This window comes from Chlorocebus sabaeus, chromosome 18 (genome assembly GCF_047675955.1).
Source record: "Chlorocebus sabaeus isolate Y175 chromosome 18, mChlSab1.0.hap1, whole genome shotgun sequence".
In the NCBI taxonomy this organism is placed as follows: Eukaryota; Metazoa; Chordata; class Mammalia; order Primates; family Cercopithecidae; genus Chlorocebus; species Chlorocebus sabaeus.
Genome location: NC_132921.1, coordinates 45,962,745 through 45,988,242, shown reverse-complemented (window position 1 = coordinate 45,988,242; position 25,498 = coordinate 45,962,745). Strand labels below are relative to the sequence as shown.

Below are 25,498 nucleotides of genomic sequence, written 5' to 3'. Positions count from 1 at the left end.
AAATCTATTATATTTCTCTGTATTTCTATTTTTTTCTATTGTTCTTCCTCCCTGATGTTCCAGGATTTCCTCTTTTATCTTTTGTTTTGTTGTTTTGTTTTTAGAGCTCTGTTTAACTGTTCTTTAGGGTAAGCCTGCAGTAGTTTTGCTTCATATGAAAACGTTCTCATTTTTACATCATTTCTAAAGGATATTACCATTGCTGAATATAGGATTCTGAGTTGACAGGGTTGCTTTTTTTCTTTTCTATCAGCACTTGAAAAATGTGGCATTTTCTTCTGCCCCCTGATGTTTTCCACAGTCATTTGCATTATTTTTCTCTATACATAAAATATAATTAATTCTCTTGCTTTTTAAAGATTTTTTTTGTCTTTAGTTTTAAGAAATTTCACTGTGATATGTCTTCACATGGATTTATTTATCCTATACAAACTTTGATCAGCTTCTTGATTTATAGTTTTGTGTCTTTTGTCAAATTTAGGAAGTTTTCTCTAATTATTTTTTTCTAATACTTTTTGAACCCCATGCCCTCCTCTGGCTAGCTAATGACATAAATTTACAGTATTTTGTTTTGGCTCCACATTTTTTTTAAATTTTACTTTAAGTTCCAGGATATGTGTGCAGAGTGTACAGGTTTGTACATAGGTATACGGGTGCCACGGTGGTTTGCTGCACCTATTGACCCATTCTCTAAGTTCCTTCCCCTTGCCTCCGACTCCCCAGTGGGCTCTGGCGTGTGTTGTTCTCCTCCCTGTGTCCATGTGTTCTCATTGTTCATCTCCCACTTATGAGTGAGAACATGTAGTATTTGATTTTCTGTTCCTGTGTTAGTTTGCTGAAGATGATGGCTTCCAGCTTCATCCATGTTCCTGCAAAGGACATGATCTCTGGCTAGCCATGTGCAGAAAACTGAAACTGGACCCCTTCCTTACACCTTAGACAAAAATTAACTCAAGATGGATTAAAGACTTAATGTAAAACCCAAAACCATAAAAACCCTAGAAGAAAACCTAAGCAATACCATTTGCGATATAGGCATGGGCAAAGACTTCATGATGAAAATGCCGAAAGCAATTATGACAGAAGCCAAAATTGACACATGGGATCGAATTAAACTAAAGAGCTTCTGCACAGCAAAAGAAACTGTCATCAGAGTGAACAGGTAACCTACAGAATGGGAGAAAATTTTTGCAATCTACCCATCTGAGAAAGGTCTAATATCCAGAATTTACAAGGAACTTAAACAAACTTACAAGAAAAAAACAACTCCATCAAAAAGTAGGCAAAGCATATGAACAGACACTTCTCAAAAGAAGACATTTATGTGGCCAACAAACATATGGAAAAAAACTCAATATCACTGATTATTAGAGAAATGCAAATCAAAACCACAGTGAGATACCATCTCATGCCAGTCAGAATGGCAACTGTTAAAATGTTCCACATGTCTCTGACATTCTGTTTAGGCTTTTTTGTGTGTATTTAGTCTGTTTCTCTTTGTTGTTCAGATTGTGCAATTTCTCTTCTTTTATTCTCAAATTTCTGGTTCTTTCATTTGTCCTCTTCATTCTGTTTTTGAGCCAGTCCATTGACTTTTTAAATTTTACTTATTGTCTTTTTCAGTTATCTTTTTTCCAGAGCTAAAATTTCCACTTAGTTCTTCTTTATGTTTTCTCTTTATTTTCAGAGACTTTCTGTTCTTTTCCTTTCAAAGAGCATATTCATAAGTGCCTTTGAGGCATTTTTATGATGCGTGCTTTACTGTTCTTATCAGATAATGCCAACATTTATGTCATCTTGACACTAGTTTCTGCTGGTTGTCTTTTTATTCTAGTTGAGATTATCTTCATTTGTGGCATGATAAGTGATTTTTATTGCATTCTGGACATTTTCAGTTTACGGTGTGAGATACTGATCTTGGCTGTCTAACACCACCCCAGTGAAGATTTAAGATGTCTCATTGAACCATTGGAAAATGGAAGTCTAGCCTCCCACTGGACCTTTGCTGGTGGGAATGAGGGAAGTGAGACCACAGTTTTTCCCATGATGTTTGGCTGCAGTAGGACAGTTATTGTCTAAAAATTTTCTGTCAATATAGACTGCTCCTTTCCTGATCCTTTAGACAGAGAGAGCAGTCTGTTTTTTCCTCTATGACTTTAGAGTTTCTAGGTTGCCAGCTTCTCCCACATGCAAGAATTCTGAGGTAAAAACAAAGCCCAGGAAACTCACCATGTTGTTGTTTTTCTGGCCTCCGTTTCTTACCTTTTACAGTATCGTTATGTTTGTTTCAAGTATAATGTCTAAGATTTTTAGTTGTACAGGGGTAGAGAGAAGTGCAGCTATTTCATCATGTCTCAGAACTGTAAGTCCGTAGAGATTTTTATTAAATAATGGAAAGCAAATACATATGTAAAAGTTCAGGCCGGGCATGGTGGCTCATGCCTGTAATTCCAGCATTTTGGGAGGCCAAGGCGAGTGGATCACCTGAGGTCAGGAGTTTGAGCACAACTTAGCCAACATGGTGAAACCCCGTCTGTACTAAAATACAAAAATTAGCCAGGCGTGGTGGTGGGCACCTGTAATCCTAGCTACTCAGAAGGCTTAGGCATGAGAATTGCTTGAATGCGGGAGGTGGAGGTTGCAGTGAGCTGAGATTGCACCAACTGCACCTCCACCCTTGGTGACAGAGCAAGACTCTGTCTCAAAACAAACAAACAAACAAAAAACAGTTCAATAAGTCTATTGGTTTCTACTTTTCTTCTAATTTCATTTATCCAGAAACTGTGTGAATTAAATTTTATCAAGTTATATTTTGTTATTTTTTATTCAAACATTAGATTTTTGTGGATTGAACAAAAGTACTTAAGAAAGCAAAATGACCAGGAAGGTTCACAGTATACTTTGGTGATAGGCAGAGAATGCCTGTTTTCTGGTATTACCTTTGAAATTTGTTACTTTTTTTAAATTATAAAAACGTATACCATCTGGAAAACTACTCACATAAAATAGCTTGAGATCTTTCTGGAACCCGGATCTCTTTATGCTAATTGTCAGTTTAAGCTGACCATGTTCTCATCTCATGTGCTGAGTTCCTTTACTTGAAAGTGGTTAGCATTTGACTACAGTATTGCAACCTTTTGGTTAGATGGGTATTATCCTTGGAAAGAGTTATTTGCTTTCTGGCTTTAGGAGCCTCAATGTTTTACTTTATTTACTTTGGGTCATTTTCAGTCTTCTTGGTTAGCCTTTGTGAAAGAAATATATCCAAACTATCAGACAGTACCCAGCTGTAACACCTTTAGAACTAGTCATGCTTGGCCGGGCGCAGTGGCTCACGCCTGTAGTCCTGGCACTTTGGGAGGCCCAGGCGGGTGGATCACGAGGTCAGGAGATCGAGACCATCGTGGCTAACATGGTGAAACTCCGTCTCTACTAAAAATATAAAACTTAGCTGGGCGTGGTGGCAGGCACCTGTAATCTCAGCTACCCGGGAGGCTGAGGCAGGAGAATTGCTTGAACCCAGGAGGCAGAGGTTGCAGTGCAGTAAGCTGAGATCACGCCACTTCACTCCAGCCTGGGTTACAGAGCAAGACTCTGTCTCAAAAAAAAAAAGAACTAGTCATGCTGGTTTCTAGTGCCTTTATTCATCCCAGTCGTAGGTCTGCCATTTCATGTATCCTTATGTTGCTGTCATCCTAAAACAAAGTTATTTCCAATCAAGACAATAAAAAAAAAAAAAAAAATCCAAATCCAAGTGAGATGCCCAGAGAAACAGAGACTCAAGACATTTATTTATTTATTTATTTATTTATTTATTTATTTATTGACAGAGTTTCGTTCTGTCACCCAAGCTGGAGTGCAGTGGTGCGATCTCGGCTCACTGCAACCTCTGCCTCCCAGGTTCAAGCAATTCTCCTGCCTCAGCCTCCCCGAGTAGCTGGGATTGCAGGCACACGCCACCACACCAGGCTAATTTTTGTATTTGTGGTAGAGACAGGGTTTCACCATGTTGGCCAGGCTGGTCTCAAACTCCTGACCTCAAGTGATCCACCCACCTCAGCCTCCCAAAGTGCTGGGATTACAGGCATGAGCCACCCACCCCGCCAAGACATTTTTAATTGAACAGCTTTCACCTCTAGTTCTCCTGCTTACTGCCACCATGTTTTATCATAGCTAGCTGGTGCAACCCAGAACTAAGACCATAAATCTATTCATTTAATTAATCGGTATCACAATTTATATTTCTAGGCTGAAAGTTGCCCTACTCTCTGGCCTACTTTTTAGGTTTATGTAATTTTATCACTTTTGGGTTATCCGAAATTCAACCTTCTGCACATTAGTATCATATAACAAGAATATCTATTTCAAATGAATCCTCCTAAGACATTGCGCTTATTGTGCCACTTCTGAATTTTAAAAACCCCTGATAATTTTGTATTAGGTTATGTTTATTCAACCTAGAATTTGAAGCCTTTTATAATTTGGAACTACCTCTCTACCCATTTGTCCCACTTTTCCTGAGAAATAGTTTTTTTTCCAAAAAGGCAGATTTGTTTCCTTGAGATCTTTTCAGTATATCATTCATGTTTCTTTCTCAAGCTCTACGTTTTCCTCTGATTTAAATATCTCTGTCCTACTTTTCCATTTATCCACACCCTGACTTTTCATTATAACACAGTCAAAATCCCACTACTTAAAATTTCTAGGTCTGGTTTCTTCTTCACATAACTAATAATTTGTTATTGAATATGTCCAAAATTAGCACCTTATTGTTTAATGTGTAATGGTGTTCTGTAATTGAGTTTTGTTCTTCTTGTCTGAGCACATATTTACTAAGCCCTCTACTCTGCACAAAACTCTATGTGGGGGATATTAAAATACGCAAGACTTGATCTTGGCTCGCTATATTACTCACAATCTCATATATATATATATAATTTTAACTTTTATATATCTTTACTGAGCTTGTCATTTACCTGCCCCAAGGAATTTTTTTTTATTTTTTTTATTTATTTATTTATTTATTTATTTATTTTTTTGATACAGCATCTCACTCTGTAGCCCTGGCTGAAGTGCGGTAGTGTGATTTTGGCTCACTGCAACCTCTGTCTCCCGGGTTCAAGGGATTCTCCTGCCTCAGCCTCCCAAATGGCTGGGATTACAGGCACCTGCTACCACGCCCAGCTAATTTTTGTATTTTTAGTAGAAATGGGATTTCGCCATGTTGGCCAGGCTGGTCTCAAACTCCTAACCTCAGGTGATCCACCCACCTCAGCCTCCCAGAGTACTGGGCTTACAGGCATGAGCCACCACGCCTGGCCCCAGGGAATTTCACTTCAACTAAACTCCTGAATTAATATCTGCTGTACACAAGCCGTTGTTTATAGTGCTCAGAATGTTCAAGAAAAATATTGGGAAGGCAATCCAGTTGAATACCAAATGAGTAGCACAGAATTGTTACAGTAGTTCAGAATCTTGGGACAAGCTTGTCATTTTAGAATAAATTTGGCATGACATTGACGTTTACTTAAATTGTAATTAATGATTCGTTCTGCCACCTTGCTACTACATGATTGTCAGTAACAGCTTTCGAAAGGGTATTATCTTTGTGAGCACTTTCCAGATTGATCAGAGAAGATTTATCCAGAATATTATTCATGATTGTGGCAAGAACCACCTTAAATCATTTTTGGAGCAAAGTAGTGTATGTATAATGAATAAAAATCAAGGCTAATTATAAATATTTACCTTTGTCTCCTACTCTAACAATATGCCTTATTACTTGTACTCTCTACCTAGCTATGATAAAATTCAGTGTTCACCAGTGGAAAATGTGTCACCTTGAGAGAGTTATGTGCCTGGCTCGGCCATCACTTTAGTAATTTATAAATAGATAATGGTAAAAGTAACTGTGTTATAGAGTGGTTGTAAGGATCAGTACAATAGTATATATAAAATGCACTCCTTAAAGGTAGTTGCTGTCGTCAAGATCATCTCTACTGCTGTAGAGGCTACTGTGACTGATATTATTGCTGCTGTTTTTTCACTTTTCTCGTAATTCCCTGATTTGGGCATTTTGCATCTACATTTTCCTACCTATGTGTCACCGCCAAATATTAGTCTTAAACTGTAAGTTCCTTTAGGGAATTAATCCATGTACTTTGTACATTAATTCCAACCAGTTAGTTGGAATTATAAGAATGTCTTTTGACAATGATGAAAACGACAGTATTGTTTTAATAATGTTTTTACACTTCAGAGTTTGATTTCATAGTTAAAGAATATACTTTTACTGATAACCAGAGAACATTTCTTAAAAGACAAGAAAATAAGTGTCACATATTTGATACCAGTGACTGACACTCAAACTCCCGGTAGAAGACCTTTTTGCTGAGTTTTTCAATGACTTTCCCTCCTCAGTACATGTCAATGTAGGGCTAAGTAAGCATTGATGGATAAAGTGTCTTCCAATTCTTTTGGAAGAATTCATCTTTGACTCAGGGAAAATATGTTGGTTAGTGAGCTGTGCCCCTAATTCTTTGAAATGGCAGTATGAGAAGTGGATGCTTCCCCTATAAATGTTGGTCAGGGTCAGTGATAATTAGAGTTACTAGAATTCACATTGAGGCACTGGTGATTGCAATACACTTGCTTACAATGAATAGAGGGAAGAATTAACTTTCTACAGCAGATATTTAAAGTACTCCTATTGAAGCATCTATAATTTTGAATTTTTAAATGATATTCTAACCAACTTAATCTTCCCTACCTTTTCTATAAAGAAAATTTAAGTTACTATGAAATCATTTTGTGTTTGTTTATGTATATTTAAGAATTACTCATTTATTTTTAACTCATTTATTTTTGACTGAGTTTTAATTGGAAAATAATTTCTGGGGATCTAGCTGAAAGAGCATGGTTTTCCAGAGTTTATCATTCACGTTATCAGGCTTCACAAGATTAGAAATTTTTAAAATTAATTTTTACAGGTTAAGAGCTCAGGCTCTGTTTAAGTCGAGAGAAGTGGTTGCTGAAAAAGAGCTTACTAAACCCCAAGAACTCAAACTGGATATGAATGGCAGTGACTCTGGACCAAGGTAAACCTGAAGTCTTAGTGAAAACAAGAATATTAAGGGCATAAATATTTAGGATATGTTTGGTATACATTTATAACTCTATATTGATTAATACAGTTTTGTGACTGTATGAATAAGTACATTCCTGTTATAAATTTTTGAAAAATATAGAAAAGTATGAAAAACAAAATAAAAATCATTCATAATCCTACACCTTTGAGATCATCTTTTGAGCTCTTTTCTATTTCTTTTCTTTTTTTTTTTTTTTTGGTGTGGTATTATAGTCTATGTTGAGTATTAAGGATTATGCTTATATAGAATTTTATGTTACTTTTTTCACTGTATTATATTTTCTGGTCTTATTATATACTCTGTGAAAACATTAATTCATTCGACAAATATGTATTGCTTGGCAACTGTGCTCAATATATATCTATTAGTCTGTTATCGGATAATACGGGATTTTGCTATTATAAATTTTGCCTTGAAGAACATTTCTCTAAATAAATGTTTTAACTTTATCTCTACCTATTTCCTTGCTATAGATTCCTGTAAGTGGAATTACTAGTACAAAGTATATATGAATCTTTTTACGATCCTTGATTCACATTGCCAAATTGTTTTGTGTGATTGCTGGCCTAGAGGCTAGGTCCGCAACAACCAATCTGGATCCTGGAGCTAAAGGGTAGGCCTTGAAACTGGGTCCTGGATCCTGGGTCTGTGGAGCCAGCCCAGCACTGGGTTCTGTAGTGTCAGGCCTGGGTCTGCCTCAGGGTGGGACCATAAAGACTGACCTAGCATGGGGCAGGCCTGGTACCGGAGGTCAGGGATGCCAATCTAGACTGGGGCGGGGGTAAACGGGTTTTGTGGACTGACCTGGCTCTGGGCTGGTCTGGAATGTGAGGCAGGGCTGGAATTTGGAATAGCAGGATCCCACCTGGTGCTGAGGCAGGTCTGAATGCTCATTATGTAGTATTGGCCTAGAGTCTGGGACCAGGAGGGGCTGCCCAACTCTAGCTTTTACTGAGGTGGGCCTGATGTTAGCGTCTGAGGCAAAGTCTGGTTCTCACTTCCCTCTCTTCCCTGCCCAAATGGAGGGTATCTCTGTCTACTGTGTTGCCAGAGTTAGGGGAAAGGGTACTGCATGTAATGTAAGTCTGTTCTTCCTACCCTCTTCAATACATTCCTTCTTATTTTTGTGCTACAACCTGGTGCTATAATCTCTCATCTGGTTTATATAGCTCTTATAAAAGTATTTTTGCAGGTGGATGGTTATTCAAATTGATGTTTCTGATGGGGGAGATGGAAGGGGCAGGGACGAGTCCTTGAAAGTCCTATTCTGCCATCTTGCTGACGTTCCTCTTCCAACAAGCAGTTTTGACTGTTGTAGATGTTTCCTCTTTTATCTGTTCCTTCTAGTATTTTTATCCATATTTCTGAATAACAGACTTATGTGGTTATTAGTATTGACTTTCTGCTATGGAAGTTGATGATTTAGCTCTCACTGATAACTATCTGCTCCCTCCTTTTCTCCGTTTTATCTTCCCTTGCTTTACCTTTCTTTCTCCCTTTTTCCATCTCTTCCCTCTCTCCATATTTCTGTCTACATATATAACATACCCCTACATGTGCTATTTCCTTCCCTCTGTCCTCTCAATATATCTATATCAAAATACTTATAAGACTGTAAATATTGTATGCACAGCTGAACTATGTACTATTATTAAATTTAATTTTGTATAATTATTTTCTCTGGAGTTTAAAAATGCCTTATTCAGCACAAAAAGACAAATACTGTGTGATCTCTCTTATATGTAGAATCTAAAAAGGTTGAATCAGTGGTCGCCAGGGCCTGGGGGGTTGGAGGCAGGGGCAGGGGGTGGAATAGGAAGATACTGCTCAAAGACTGCAAAGTTTCAGTAAGGATAAATATGTTCTGGAGGTCTGTTGTATAACATGGTGACTATGGCTATAATAATGTATCATATAGTTGAAGATTGCTAAGAGAGTAGATATTAAATGTTCTCACCACAAAAATATATAAATATGTAAGATGATAGATGTGTTAACCAACTCAATTTAATCATTTTGCAATGAATACATACAGTATATCAAAACATCACTTTGCATACAATAAATATATACAGTGTTTACCAATTACAGTTTACAAGATATCCTTCCTGGAGACTTCCATAAAATCCTGCTCTAGTGTGAACTTTATTATTCTCTAGGTGTTTTGTCTAGTGATTTCATCTGAAATTTCCTTACCTATCATCCTGGAAATTTTCTTTCTTTTCTATCTTATATTCCTTTTTTCCTAGATAGCATCCTATCCTCTTTTTGGTTTATACCCTTTCATCTTACTAGGACATGCTCTGCAATAGCTTACTGTAGGAGTACAGAGGCAGTAATTTTTTTGTGTCACGTCTCTGAAAAAATGTCTTTAGTCAATCTTCATGTTTAATTTATAGTTTAACTTTATATAGCATTCTGACTTAATAGTTTTCCTCAAAAAGGATTGAAGGTTGTATTCTATTACCTTCTAGTTTCTAGTATTGCTATTAAGAAGTGGGTTGCAGTCTGATTCTTGATCTTTTTATGTGACCTATTCCCCATCACAACTATTAGGACTTACCTTTCTCTAAAATTCTAAAAGTTTATGCTGACATGCATAAGTTACACCTTTTTGCATTCATGCAGAATCTTTTAACTGGGAAGCTTTCTTCAATTTAGAGAAATTTTCTTTGCTAATGTATTGTCTCTTTCAAGAACTCATCTTACTGAGATGGTGACTCTCTTAGAATAAACTGATTTTCTTATTTTTCTCTCCTATATTTCATATCGATTTTTTGTTTGTTTGTTTTTTGAGACAGGGTTTCACTCTGTTGCCTAGGCTCAAGTTCAGCGGCACAATCACAGCTCATTGCATCCTTGGTCTCCTGGGCTCAATGATCTTCCCCACTCACCCTCCCAGGTAGTTAGGACTGCAGGTGCGCCACTACACCCAACCAATTTTTTTGTAAGCTTTTTTTAGAGACAGGGTTTCACCGTGTTACCCAGGCTCGTCTCAAACTCCTGGGCTCAAGTGATCTACCTACCTCAGCCTCCCAAAGAACTGGGATTATAGGCATGAGCTACTGCACCCAGCGTTATAATTCTTAATTTCTAAAAACATCTTATTCTTAGACAGGCCATTTTTTAAAATAAAACCCATTCTCATTTTACATATGCAATGTTTTTTTCTTATCTCTGAGAATATTTGTAATAATTTTTGAAGTTTTATCTCTTCCTGGTGAATTGTGTCTATTTTCAGCAAGTTCAAATTGCTTTTTTCCACAAATGTCTGATGATCCACCTATACTGTGAAGCAAAACGATAAAAAACTATGAAAAGCTCTAAGTATATTATGAGCAGAGCTTGTCAGCTAATGGACTTCACCATGATCAGGTAGGCACATTGGGGACTCTTGCTACTATCCATAGGTTTTCTTCTCTTGGGATGATCAGTTTCCCTATGGATAAATCTCTTGCAGGTGTGAAAATAAGAGATCAAAGCATTATTTAAGTTTCATGCCAATGTGGGGAGCCAGGGGAAGTAAAAAAAATGGGCTCATCACTTGTTACATAGGCTTTCACTTAATCTCCCTTTTAACTATATGGATTTCTGCCCTGAATGTATTTCAGGCCCCCAAGTTCAAGGTCATTCTTTTTGAGCCTCTCCTGGGGGATAAACCTCCAGTCGTCTTCATACAATGGGGACGGATAGAGGATGACACGTTGGCTTTTCACTGCTGTAGAGACTTTAAATCAGCTGTGCTTTTAGTACCATCTGCATTTCTACCTGCTTACTCCAGTCCCTGAGCCTTTCAGGAGTTCTCTGACATGTTTCAGCTTATAGCATCTTTCAACCCCAGCTAGCAGATATTTCAGTTTTGACTTTACTACTTGGCTAGTTGAGTTTCAACTGATACACCTGCTTTCCAGCCTTCTAAAATTCTGTAACATCTCTTCTCTGTTGTGCTGTCTTCACTTTGCAGCTTCATAGGTTTTATAACTTTTTTGTTCTTTTAATATTAGTTTTCAGTGGTTTTAGAAGAGAATAGAGATGTGTATTCAATCAGTCATGTAAATTAGCTCTCCAATGTTTATTTGTGTATTTAAACCATATTTCACAATTTAGTAGGCAGAAAGATGGAATCTTGTAATTTGCAGTCACTCTGTATTCAATTCGAATGAATACTTTTCTATGTTTATTAATGCTTTGTGTTTCTTTGTGGAATTTTCACTTCCTTCCTATGTTCATATTTTTTATGTAGGGATATTATAGTTCTTCCTTAGTTGATATGTATTTTTTAATTAAATTTTTTTATTTTTAATACTATTCATGTTTATCTGTGTCTTTACTGATTTACTTTCTTACTTGCTTATGGTAGAAAAAATATAAAATGCTGGTAATACTAAAGAAGAAAATAAAATGTACCTATAATCTCATCATCTGGAGGTAATCTTTGTATGTATTATTATTTCTTATTCATGAGTATGTATAATTTTATATTATAAATTTTGTTTCATAAACCACCTTAAAAATTTTTAATTGAACTTTAAAAAAGTTTTAATGTCAATATTTCTCTTGTAAAAAGTAAAACATCACAGACATATTAAGAAAATATCGGTCATTTTTTATTTTCTATTCTGTTGTCTGTCCTGACTGTCTTGGTTGAATTAGGGTTAGCACTCTAATATGTATCCTAAACCTTTCTTTGTGCTTACAAATATATACAACATCTGTATATATTTTAGAAATCAAATTGAACACTTTTTTCTCATTTAACAGAACATAATGGTTATTTATCAGAGCTATAGTAAGCATAGTAATTCTGCCCCAAAGGTATCCATGTTCTATTAATAATTTCCTAGGAGGGTGTGGTGGGGGAGGGTACGTATATATGTGTGTATGTGTGTGTTTGAGGTAGGGAGGATAGGTCCCTATCTCTAGCCTATCAAAATTCTATCCTGTCTTTTGTGACTTATCTCAAATATTACCTCTTCCAGAAATATTTTCTTTGTGTTTCTTTTATAGCCCTTATATTATGTATAGATGATAGATACTTGTATATTTGCCTTATTCTACTATTAGGGTACTTGAAGGTGTAGTGGCTTTCTTTTTTTTTTTAAATGAAGTCTCATTTTGTCACCTGGGCTGCAGTGCAGTGTCGTAATCTCAGCTCACTGCAACCTCCATCTCCCAGGTTCAAGCAATTCTTCTGTCTCGGACTCCTGAGTAGCTGGGGCTACAGGTGCATGCTGCCATGCCCAGCTAATTTTTATATTTTTAGTAGAGACAGTATTTCAGCGTGTTGGTCAGGCTGGTCTTGAACTCCTGACCTCAGGTGATGCACCCACCTCGGCCTCCCAAAGTGCTGGGATTACAGTCATGAGCCACTGAGCCCTGCCTGGTAGTGACTTTTTATATCATCCAAAGCACTTAGCAAGGTAGCTTTTCTTTTCTTAACAATAAAAATTTTTGTTGAATTGCTCAGTATTATATAAAAGTACAAAAATGGTCATATCTTATAGGAGTATTCAAAATTATAAAACTGTTCATTCTTAAGGGTTATCTTTGTATAACCAATAAATTAGCATCAAACAAACTAACTAAAAAAGAAACCAGAGGACTTAGAAACAACTTATGACTTTTGAAATCATTACCATCTTTCATGTGATAATTATCTTCCAGTGGTTTAGCTCAGCTGTGCCCTACCATTTGCTCTTATTTGTTGTTAAGACCTCACGTATTATTTATTTTCATTCTGTAGCATTTATGCAGGAAGGCAGCAATGTAAATTCCCTTGCCTGTGATTCTTCCCACAGACAATAGGAAATAAATTGCAATTAGATTTGGGTAATTGTATATAATTAACTCAAAATGAACTCTTAATTTTAAAAAAAGTTTTCACTTTCTCATAATCTCATTTATTTTAGTCCCAAATTCTTAATTGAGTAAGTTTAATATTTTAAAAACAGTATTTTTAATACTAAGATAATGTAAATATCCAAATAAATAAAATTTGCTTGAAATTAAATTTTATTTAGGGAGTTCTAGTGTTAAAGCCGAAGAGCCTGTAAGGTACAAAGTAAGTGAATCATTCTCATAACCATTCTTGATTGTATTTTCTAAAATTAGTGGTCATTTTTGTTTAATAATTCTACAAAGCCTTCTCAAGTCTCTACAGTATTCTCCCCTGATGTATCTCTACCAGTTCCTGGTGTTAGTGGAGACAACATCATTTACATAGCAAGTGGAATCAAATAGACATTAAATTCATTGTCTTTACTTCTTTCAACCTCACATTAGATTAAATAATTAAGGCCTGCCATGTGAGAATTCTTGGCTTACCAATGACTGTCAGACTTGGAAGCACTTGCCAGAGTTTCTTGAAATCCTTATAATGTATGATTTTGAAAGGTATATGGTCTTCTCAGAGGCTTTTAGGACATTTTTTTGGAAGCCGTGTATAGTCTTATATTTTTGTCATAATTATTTAAATTTAGGTCATATGTGCCCAGATGCCCCTAAACCTTAGAGCATGTCTGTCTCTTTGACTGGAGCACTAATTTTTTAAATCTCAGTCTTTCTCAGTTAAGTATGAAAGGAAGTCTCCTAAGAAAGATGGCAATGAGGAGAACATCAGGGAGGAGGATGCTGATAAACTTGAAATAACTTCAGTTGAAGGTATAATAAGAAATCATCAGAAGATGATGAATACTAATACATCCAGAATGTAGACATTCTCTTGAATCAATAAGATAAACTACCTTAAATAGGCAACTCTCAGAAAGGTAAATCCAAATAATAAATCTGTAAAACTTCCGCAACTAATCAGGGAAAACAAAGCAAAAAATAATAGTTCAAAATGAATACCTACAGTCACCCAGAACTCATTTCCTCTACAAAGAAGGATCAAAACAGTAAGTAAATAAGTGTCAAATAGAGCTTCTTGGAGAGAAGCACTGGAATTCAACAGGGAAGTCACAGGGAACCTCTGAGGCACAGAAGGAGAGAGAAGCAAAGCCACCAGTCTGGCCCGGATCAGCTCATACCAGGAAGAACTCATTGGGAAAATAAAGTGAAGTAAAGCACCACCATGTTCTTTAAGTTCTGCCCTCATTATAGGGAAAGAGTTAGCAAGTGATCTCCAGTGGTCCACATTCCCACCATGGGCTCCTATAATTCTAGCTATGGGAGAGCTCTTCAGTTCTTATGGGCACTGAGACTAGTGTAGGCAGCTACCTGGAGCCCATGCAACAGCATTGTTCCAGCGAGAGAGTTGATACTGGGTCCCACATATCCCCGAGACTCAAGCAGCTGCACCTCTCTGCCATTTTGGGAGATCAACCTCCATCGAACTACATTCTGCCTTAGGTCCCAAGAACCCCTGCATCTTCACATCTCTGGAACCCTGCTGACATCCCTCCACGTCTTTCTAGAGGGCTAAATTGCCATGATGCTGGCTGGACCCAGTAGTGAAGCCAGATATCCAGCACTGTTGTCCACATATTGTCCTACACCCTAGGGAACAGGCAGTTCAGCACACCAAGGAAGGTGGCCCCAGGACAAAGGGAGCCAAAGCATGCGCTCCCCATAGCCTGAGAGCTGCCTATCTAGGGATGCTGCCACTGACAGCAACCTTGCTTCCTCCAGCAGCAGGACCACAGAACAGCACATGCCTTCAGGGAGCCTGGGGACTGGCCCACTCATATGCCATCTGAAACCTTAGGATAGGCCCATTCCACCCACTACCAGCAGTGCCCAGGCATGCCATCTGGTAGCCTGGGGGCTGACTTACCCATCTGTCACAGCTGTTGCCAACATGCACCATTGGGACATCTGAGGACATGCCCACTCCGCCCACTGCTGCTGGCACACAGGTGCATTCTCTAGGGGCCCGGGGATTAATTCACCCTGCTCACTGCTGCCTACAGCCAAGTGCACCATAGGAAGGCCTAATGAGAGGCCCACCCTACCTGCTGCCACTGGTGCCCACACTCACACCCAGGGGCCTAAGAACAGATCCACCCAATCTACCACCTTTGCGCTCTAGCATACCATTTGTCAGCCTGTAGATTGACCCACGCCACTAATTGAAGCCAGCGTTACTACTGTGGATCTTGCAGTCTTGTTCTGCTTGCAGCTGATGGCGCTTGTGCACACAATCTGGGAGACTTGGAGATAGACCCACCCCACTTGCCACCACTGATGCCTATGCACACCTTGTGGGCACCTGAGAATAGGGCTCTCTTTGCCTTCCGCCACCTGCACACAATCTCCAGAGGTCTGGAGATTGGTCTGATATATTCACCACTACTGTCACTCACAAGTGTCATCCAGTGGCGTAAGGACAGACCCATCCTGTTCACCACTGGCAAATGTGCGCATATCCCAGAATCCCAAGGACTGGCCTGCTCAGTCCATCACTGACACCAGTGGCTATTGCACATAACACTTAGGGGCCTGAGGATTGACTTATCACTGCCAGTGCCAGACATGCTGCTCAGGGGCCCAAGGACCTGTCTACCTGCCCAAACAATTATTGCCACTGTCAGCGCCAGAACAAGCCACTTGGATGCTCAAGGTATAGCCTGCTTAGACCTGATACTCTCAGTGCCTGCATAAATCACTGAGGAGACTGAGACTGGCACACTCATCCAGCTACCACGAACACTAATTCCTTGCCACAGCTTACACTGACAACCACAGCCTAAGCCACTGAGGAACTATCAGATACTGCTGACACTAATTACAGCTAAAAAATACGAAGACTACACTACTGCAGTCACCCGGAATCAAAGCCAAAGCACCCTACTCAGCCAACCCCACTATAAATACATTTATAGGAAAAACCCTTTTCTTATAAAAGTGAACCCATAAAATTGGAGGAAATGACTATAACACCAGATGCACAGATATCAATATAAGGACACAAGAAGTATGAAAAAGCAAGGTAACACAGCATCTTCAAATGAACACAGTAATTCTTCAGGAACAGATGCCAAGGAAAGGAAATTATGAAATGCCAAAAAGGGAACTCAAAGTAATGATACTAAAGATACTCAATGAGATACAAAATAATACAGACAATACAAAGAAATCAAACAGCTGATGATATGAGTGAGAAATTTAACAAAGAGATCAGTATCATAAAAAAAGAACCAAGTAGAGTTCCCGGAACTGAAGAATCTAGTGAATGACATTAAAAATTGAGAGCTTCAACAATAAACTAGATTAAGCAGAAGAAAGAATTTCTCAACTTGAAAACTGTCATTGAAATAATGTAGTCAGACAAAAAAGAAAGAATAGAAACAAGAAAGCCTATGTGATGTATAGGACCACATAATGGGACCAAATATTCTAATTTTAGCAGTTCCAGAAATAGAAGAGATGGGCAAAAGTATAGAAAATTTATTTAATGAAATAGTAGCTGAAAATGTCCCAAGTCTTACAAGAGATTTAGACATCCAGATTTCGGAGGCCCAAAGTTCCCCAAATAGATTTGACCCAAAATGGTTTTTCCCAAGGCATGTTATAAACTATCAAAAGGCAAAGGCAAATAATTAAAAATCCAGCAAGGAAAACCATCAAATCACATATAAAGGAATCCTCAGAAGAATAACAGTGAATTTCTCAAGGGAAACCTTAGAGCAGCGGTCTCAACCATTTTGGCATGAGGGAACGGTTTTGTGGAAGATAGTTTTTCCACAGACCAGGGTGTGGGGAGAATGGTTTTGGGATGAAACTGTCCACCTTAGATCATCAGGCATTAGATAGGTTCTCATAAGGAGTACACAACCTACATCCCTTGCATGCCCAGTTCACAATAGGGTTTGCGTTCCTATGAGAGTCTAATGCCACCACTGATCTGACAGGAGGCAGAGCTCAGTCAGTAATGCTTACTTGCCTGCCACTCACCTCCTGCTCTGTGGCCCAGTTGCTAACAGGCCAGAGATCGGTGCTGGTCCACAGCCTGGGGGCTGGGGACCCCTGCCTTAGAGGCCAGGAGAGAATGGGATGATATATTCACAGTGCTGATGGGAAAAAAAAAAAAAAACTGTCAGTCAAAAGTACTATAGCCAGCAAAACTATCCTTCAAAAATGAAGGAGAAATACTCTTTCACAAACAACCAAAAACCGAGGGAATCCTTCATGACTCTCATTCACATGCTTAACGGAGTTCTACATCTAGAAGTGAAAGGTCAGTGTCTACCATCATGAAAACATCCATAGGTATAACAGTCACTAATGAAACATATGCACTGATGAGAAAGAGAAAGGTGCCAAATGTTACCACAAAAAAAAAAAAAAAAAAATACCCCACCAAGTTATAATGATAACAAAAAAGGAAGAGAAGAACAAAGGGTATACAAAACAGCCAGAAAAGAAATAACAAAACTGTAGGAGCAATTCCTCACTTTTCACTAACAACTTTTAATGTAATCAGTTTAAATTCTTCAATAAGCTATAGACTGGCCGAACAGATTAAAAAACAAAACTCAATTATATGCAGCCGACAAGAAAGTAACTTCACCTGTAAAGACACAATAAAGTGAAGGGATGGAAAAACATATTTCATGTAAATGCAAACCAAAAGCATACAGAGGTAGCTATAGTTATATCAGACAAAATAGGCTTTAAGTCAAAAAAAATCAAAAGAGACAAACAAGGTCATTAGTTTAGTATAATGGTGTAGGCATCCATTCTGCAAGAGGATATAACAATGGTAAATACATATACACCCTGCACTGTAGCATCAAGACATACAAAGAGTCATTATTAGATGCAAAGAAGAGATAGCCCTAAATACAACAATAGTTGGGAACTTCAACATTCCACTTTCAGCACTGGCAGATGATCTAGGCAGAAAATCATCAAGGAAGCATCTGATTTAATCTGCCCTATAAACCATATGGACATAACAGACATTTACAGAACATTTTATCCAACAACTACAGAACAGAATATGCATTCTTCTCATGAGCACACAGAACATTCTCCAGGATAGACCATATAGTAGGCCACAAAACAAATCTCAGCATTCAAAAATATCAGCATCATATGAAATATTTTATCTCACCACAATGGAGTAAAACTAGAAATCAATGACAAGAGGAACTTTAAAAAACTGTACAAATGTACAGAAATTAAACAACATGCTCCCAAATGGCCATTGTGTCAATGAGGAAATTAAGAAGGAAATAAATTATTGAAACAAATGAAAATGGAAACATAACATACCAAAACCTATGGATACAGCAAAAGCCCTGCTAAGAGGGAACTAGAAAAGCAAAAACTAACCAAACTCAAAATTAGTGGAAGGAAGGTAATAATAAAGATTACAACAAAACTAAATGAAGTAGGGGCTAGAAAAAAAAAAATACAAAGGGTCAATGAAATAAAAAAATTATATTTTTTGGAAAGATAAAATTGATAAACAACTAACTAGACTAACCAAGGAAAAAAGAGAAGACCCAAATAAATAAAATCAAAACAAAAAAGACATTACAACTGATACCACAGAAATACAAAGAATCATTAGAGACTATTATGAAAAACTGTATGCTAACAAATTGGAAAGGAAGAAATAGATAAATTCCTGGACATACACAGTATACCATAATTGAACCAGAAAGAAATGGAAAACTTGAACAGACCAATAATGAGTTACAAGATTGAATTGGTAATAAAAAGTCTCCCAAACAAAATGAAGGCCCGAAGTGGGTGGCTTTACTGCTGTATTCTATCAATCTTATAAAGGAGAACTAACACCAGTTCTTTAAAAAATATTCAAAACAAATTGAAGAAGGGGGAATTCTCCCTAACTTATTCTCTGAGGCCAGTATTACTGATACCAAAACCAGATGAAGCTACAACAGAAAAAGAAAATTACAGGCCATTAATCTTGATAATATAGATGTAAAATTTCTTAACAAAATACTAGCAAAACAAAACCAATAGCACATCATAAAGATAATGTACCATAATCAAGTGGGATTTATGCCAGGAATGCATAAATCATTAAATGTGGTACACTGAGAACACATGGACATGTGGGAGAGAACATACTGGGATCTGTCAGGCAGGGGTCGGGGGAGGGCAGCAACAGAAAGAATAGCTATTGGATGCTGGGCTTAATGCCTGGGTGATGGGATGATCTGTGAAGCAAACCACTATGGCACACATTTGCCTATGTAACAAACCTGCACATCCGGCACATGTACCCCTGAACTTAAAAGTTGGAGGAAAGTAAAATGTGCTATATCACATCAGCAAAACAAAGGATAAAGACCATATGACATCTCAATAGACAGAAAAAAATATCTAATAAAATTCGATATCCTTTATTATAAAAACCCTCAACAAATTAAGCATAGAAGAAACATACCTCAACTTAATAAAGGTCGTATATGATAAACCCACAGCTAATATCACACCAAATGGGGAAAAGCTGAAAGTCTTTCCACTAAACCTGGAACAAAACAAGGATGCTTACTTTTACCCCTCATGTTCAACATAGTACTGGAAGTGCTAGCCAGAGCAATCAAGCAAGAGAAAGAAATAAAGTGTATCCAAATTAGAAAAGAGGAAGTCAAATATTCCCTCTCTGTAGACAACGTGACTTTATTTATAGAAAAACCTAAACACTCCACCAAAATAACTCTTAGAACTGACAAATAAATACAGTACTGTATACTTGTAATGAACTCATTAAAAAAGAAATCAAGAAAGTAATCCTATTTACAGTAACTATAATAAAGAATAAAATACCCAGATATAAATTTAACCAAGGAGTTTCAACACCTCAACAAGGAACATACAAAGCAAGCTGAAAGAAATGGAGAAGAACACAAATAAATGGGAAGATGTCCATGCTCACAGACTGGAAGAATATTGTTAAAATGACTCCACTACTCAGAGCATTGCAATCCCTATAAAATATTAATGACATTCTTCACATATATAAAATATAAATCTCAAAATTCATATGAAATCACAAAAGATCCCAAATAGCCAAAGCAATACCAAGCAAAAGGTTACATCACACTACCTGACTTCAAGGTATATTACAAAGCTACAGTAACCAAAACAGCATGGTCTTAGTATGAAAATAGACACATAGACCAGTGGAATAGAATAGAGAACCCAGAAATAAATCTACATATTTACAGCCATCTTTCTTTTGACTGGGCACCAAGAGCATACATTGGGGAAAGACAGTCTTTTCAATAAACCATTCTGGGAAAACTGGATATCTGTATGCAGATGAATAAAACTAGACCCTTGTCTCTCACCACAGGCAAAAATTAACTCACAGTGGATTGAAGAGTTAAACATAATACCTAAAATTATAAAAGTGATAAAAGAAAATATACGGAAAACATTTTAGGATATTGGTCTTGGTACAGATTTTATGGCTAAGACTTTAAAATCACAGACAACAAAACAAAAACAGGCAAATGGGGTTGTATTAAACTAAAAGTTTCCATATAGCAAAGGAAACAATCAACAGAATGGAAAGAAACCCTGTATAGTAGAAGAAAATATTTACAAAGTATTCATCAGACAAGGACTGATACCCTGAATGCACAAGGAACAGTTACATAGAAAATACACACACACACACACACACACACACACACACACACACACACAGAGACACACACAATCCCATCTAAAAGGCAAATAACTGAGTAGGTATTTCTCAAGAAGACAAGCAGATGGCCATCAGATACATGGAAAAATACTCAGCATCACTAATCATCAGGGAAATGCAAATTAAAACCACAGTGAGGTATCATCTCACCCCAGTTAGCAGGGCTGTTATCAAAAAGACAAGACATAACAAATGTTGGCAAGAATGTAGAGAAAAGGGAACTCCCATACACTGTTGGTGGGAATGGAAATTAGTGCAGTTATTGTGGAAAACAATATGGAGATTTCTCAAAAAAGCAAAAATAGAACTACAACGTGATCCAGCCATCTCACTATTGGATATTTATCCAGAGGAAAGGAAATCAGTTATCAAAGAGATACATACACCCCCATATTTATTATAGCACTATTCACAATGACCAAGATATGGAATCAACCTGTGTCCATCATCATATGAATGGATAAACAAAATATGCTGTATGTATACACAAATACCATTAAGCTGTAAAAAATGAATGAAAATGAGTCATTTGCAGCAACAGAGATGGAACTGGAGGTAATTATTTTAAGTGAAATAAGACAGGCACACAAAGAAATACTGCATGATATCATTCATGTGAGAACTAAAAAAAGTTGAGGTAGAGAGTAGAATGCTAGCTACGAGAGGCTGTGAAAGGTGGTGTGGGAGGCAGGTGAGGAGTGATTGATGAATGGGTACACGCACACAGAAGGAATAAGTTCTAGCGTTCGATAGCACAGGAGGCTGGCTATGGTTAACAATAATTTATATTTCAAAAGAGCTAGAAGATTTGATATTTTCCCACCGTAAAGAAATGATAAATGATAAATATTTGAGGTGACTGATATCCTAAATACCCTGATTCAATTATTACACATTGTATGCGTGTATCAAGATATCACATAGATATGTATGATTAATATGTAACAATAAAAAGTGAAAACATTTCTCAATAAATTGGCAAAATTGAAAATTTTAATCTTATCAAAAAGTGTGGGGAAGGAGTATCATACACTATTGCTAGGAATGCAAATTACTAGAGCCATTTAGAGATCACTGTGGCAGTATACTGATATAGCAACTCTCTTCCGGTTATCTCCCCCTTCTTTCTGACTTCTCTTTAATTCTTTGCAATTTGTAACCCACAACTAACCTTTTCGCCTAAAGAATTGCTCGGGCAAAAAGAGAAAATTCTTCCAATGTCCCTTTGAAAATTCTTCAACAACATGACTGATTAACATGAGTGGGAATTGTTGTTTACCCTACACACTCTAGAAACCATCAGTAAAACTGTAAAATTGTGTTCTGAGACATTCAGTAAGAGTACGATTAGGCCTGATGTGGTTGTTCATGCCTGTTATCCCACAACTTTGAGAGGCCAAGGCATGAGGATTGCTTGAGTCCAGGAATTTGAGACCAGCCTGAGCAACATAGCGAGACCCTATCTCTAAAAGTTACCTGGGTGTGGTGGTGTGTGCCTGTTGTCCTAGCTAATAAGGAGGCTGACATGGGAGGATTGCTTGAGCCCAGGACTTTGAAGTGATAGTAAGCTATGAATGCTGCACTCTACTCCAGCCTGGGCAATGATAGAATGAGACTCTGCCTTTTTGGAGGAAGAAAAAAAAAAAAAAAAAGAGCACTACTGGAGAAAAGTATTTGCTATTAATTGAATGTTACATAACTTCCATAATAGAGATGTTTTCAAGGATTGGAAATGTCCTGTTCTCTCTCAGATTCTTTTGAATTATAGCGTAAAGGCTGTTCACAGTGGCTCGTGCCTATAATCCCAGCAATTTTGGAGGCCAAGTTGGGTAGATCTCTTGAGGTCAGGAGTTTGAGGCCAACATGGTGAAACCCCATCTCTACTAAAAATACAAAAATTAGCTGGGCTTGGTGGCAGGCGCCTATAATCCCACTTACTTGGGAGGCTGAGGCAGAAGAATCATTTGAACCCGGGAGATAGAGATTGCAGTGAAAAGAGATCGCTCCATGGCACTCCAGCCTGGCTGACAGAGCAAGACTCTGTCTCCAAAAAAAAAAAAAAAGGAATTATAGTATAAAAAAGTTTTTTTAAAAATAAATTATCCCTTAAACATGGAATTACCAAGTGACCTACCAATCCCACTCCTAGGTAACATACATCCACACAAAAATGTCTATATGAATATTCATAGCAACACTATTTATAATAGCTGAAAAATGGAAACACCCAAAATGTCCAGTAGCTGGTGAATGGATAAAAAAAATGTCATTTATCCATGCAATGGAATATTTGTCAATAAAAAGAAAAAAGTACTAATGCATGTTACAACATGGATAAACCTTGAAAACATGCTATGATTTCATTTGTATGAAATGTCCAGAAAAGGCTAATACAGAGATAAAGGAAGTATATTGGTGATTGCCTAGTGCTGGGAGTGGGAACTGGGAGCAACTGCCAATGGATATGAAGTTTCTTTTAGGGGCTTTAGAAATAATCTGAAATTAGGTTGTAAGGATGCTTGCACAACTGTCAACTTAACTAAAAATCACTTTTTTTTTTTTTTTTTTTTTTTGAGACAGAGTCTCGCTCTGTCTCCCAGGCTGGAGTGCAGTGGTGAGATCTTGGCTCACTGCAACTTCTCTCTCAGGTTCAAGCAATTCTCCTGCCTCAGCCTCCCGAGTAGCCGGAACTACAGGTGTGCCCTACCACGCCCAGCTAATTTTTGTATTTTTAATAGAAACCGGGTTTCACCATGTTGGTCAGGCTGGTCTCAAACTCTTGACCTCAAGCCTGCCTTGGCCTCCCAAAGTTCTGAGATTACAGGCATAAGCCACTGAGCCTGGCCTAAAAATCACTCTAAATGGGTGAATTTTATGATATATAAATTATATCTCACTAATACTTTTGTAAAATTGTTCCCAGTGTTTCGTATTTTTCAAAATTCAAAATGAATTAAGTGTCACTAAGAACAAAATAATGGTACAAACCTTTGCTTACTTTTAGAGCACATAAACTTTTCCCCTTTTCTTCTCAAGATTTTCTTACCTACTTACCCCTTACACTAGGCGCAGTAGCTCACGCTTGTAATCCCAGCACTTTGGGAGGCCGAGGCGGGTGGATCATTTGAGGCCAGGAGTTCAAGACCATTCTGGCCAAAATGGTGAAACCCCATCTCTACTAAAAATACAAAAATCCCGGGCATGGTGGTGCATGCCTGTAATCCCAGCTACTCGGGAGGCTGAGACAGGAGAATGGCTTGAGCTCAGGCCGAGCCTGCAGTGGGCCAGGGTTGTGCCACTGTACTCCAGCCTGGACAACAGAGTGAGACTCTGTCTCTCTTAAGAAACAGACAAACAAAACTGAATTCTCTAAGATGTCTTACCAGAATCCCTTTCTGTATTCATAATAGATACAATGATAAAACAAATGAGAGTAAATATTATCTAAATCCTCTTTATGAGACCTATGCCCTGGTGACTAGTAATGTAATTTTTAAAAATAATATGTAGTTTCATAGGAGTAGCACTGAATCTGTAAATTGCTTTGGGCAGTATGACAATTTTTACTATATTGATTCTTCCAGTCCATGAGCATGGAATGTTTTTCCATTTATTTGTGTTGTCTCTGATTTCCTTCACCAGTGTTTTGTAGTTCTTGTAGGTATCTTTCACCTCCTTGGTTAGATGTATTCATTCCTAGGTATTTCATTTTTCTTTGAGGCTATTATAGGTGGGATTATGTTCTTGATTTCATTTTTAGCCTGGGTATTGTTGGTATATAGAAATGGCACTCATATTTGCACATGGATTTTTGTATCCTGAAACTTTACTAAAGCCGCTCATCAATTCTAGAAACCTTTTGGCAGGTCTTAAGGATTGTCTAGATATAGAGTCATGTCATCAGTGAAGATGGAGAGTTTGACTTATTATTTTCCTATTTGGATACCTTTTATTTCTTTCTCTTGCATGATTGTTCTGCTTAGAAATTCCAGTACCATGTTGAATATGAATGATGAAAGTGGGCATCCTTGTCTTATTCCAGTTCTCCAGGGGAATGGTGTGAACTTTTTGTTCATTCAGTATGATGTTGGCTGTGGGTTTGTCATAGATGACTCTTACTATATTGAGGTATATTCCTTCAATACCTAGGCTTTGAGGGTTTTCATCATGAAGGAATGTTGGATTTTATCAAAAGCTACTTCTGTGTCTATTGAGATTATCATATGGATTTTGCTTTTGCTTATTTGATTTGCAAATGTTGAACCAGCCTTTCATCCCAGGAAAAAGTCTACTTGATCATAGTGTATTAACTCTTTGATGTGCTGCTGGATTAGATTTGCTAGTATTTTGCTGAGGATTTTAGCATCTATGTTCATGAAGGATTTGTTTGTTTTTTTGTTGTTTGTCTGAGGTTTGTTTTTTTGTTGTTGTTGTGTCTCTGCCAGATTTTGGTATCAGGCTGATGCTGGCTTCATAGAATGAGTTATGTAAGAGATCCTTGTACTTGATACTTTTGGAATAGTTTTAGTAGGGTTGGTATCAGTTCTTCTTATATGTCTAGTAAAATTCAACTGTGAATCTTCTGGTCCAGAACTTTTTTTGGTTGCTAGGTTCTTTGTTACTGATTCCATTCGAGAAGTTGACATTGGTCTATTTAGCCTTTTAATCTCTTCCTGATTCAATCTTGGGAGATTGTGTGCTTCCAGGAATTTATCCA

General features: G+C 37.5%; 1 protein-coding gene across 12 annotated transcripts in view; it reads left to right on the top strand.

The window, feature by feature from the left end:
• KIAA1328 (KIAA1328 ortholog) overlaps positions 1-25,498 on the top strand; it is a 354,206-nt gene that overhangs the window by 212,639 nt on the left and 116,069 nt on the right. For 10 of the 12 annotated variants that reach the window (XM_007974232.3, XM_007974231.3, XM_073006361.1 and 7 more), the window contains one exon: positions 6,990-7,097. The exons of the other annotated variants lie outside the window; for them this stretch is intronic. In XM_007974232.3, coding sequence (XP_007972423.3) covers positions 6,990-7,097 — 108 coding nt within the window. The remainder of the gene's footprint in view (positions 1-6,989; positions 7,098-25,498) is intronic. 12 annotated transcript variants of the gene reach the window in all.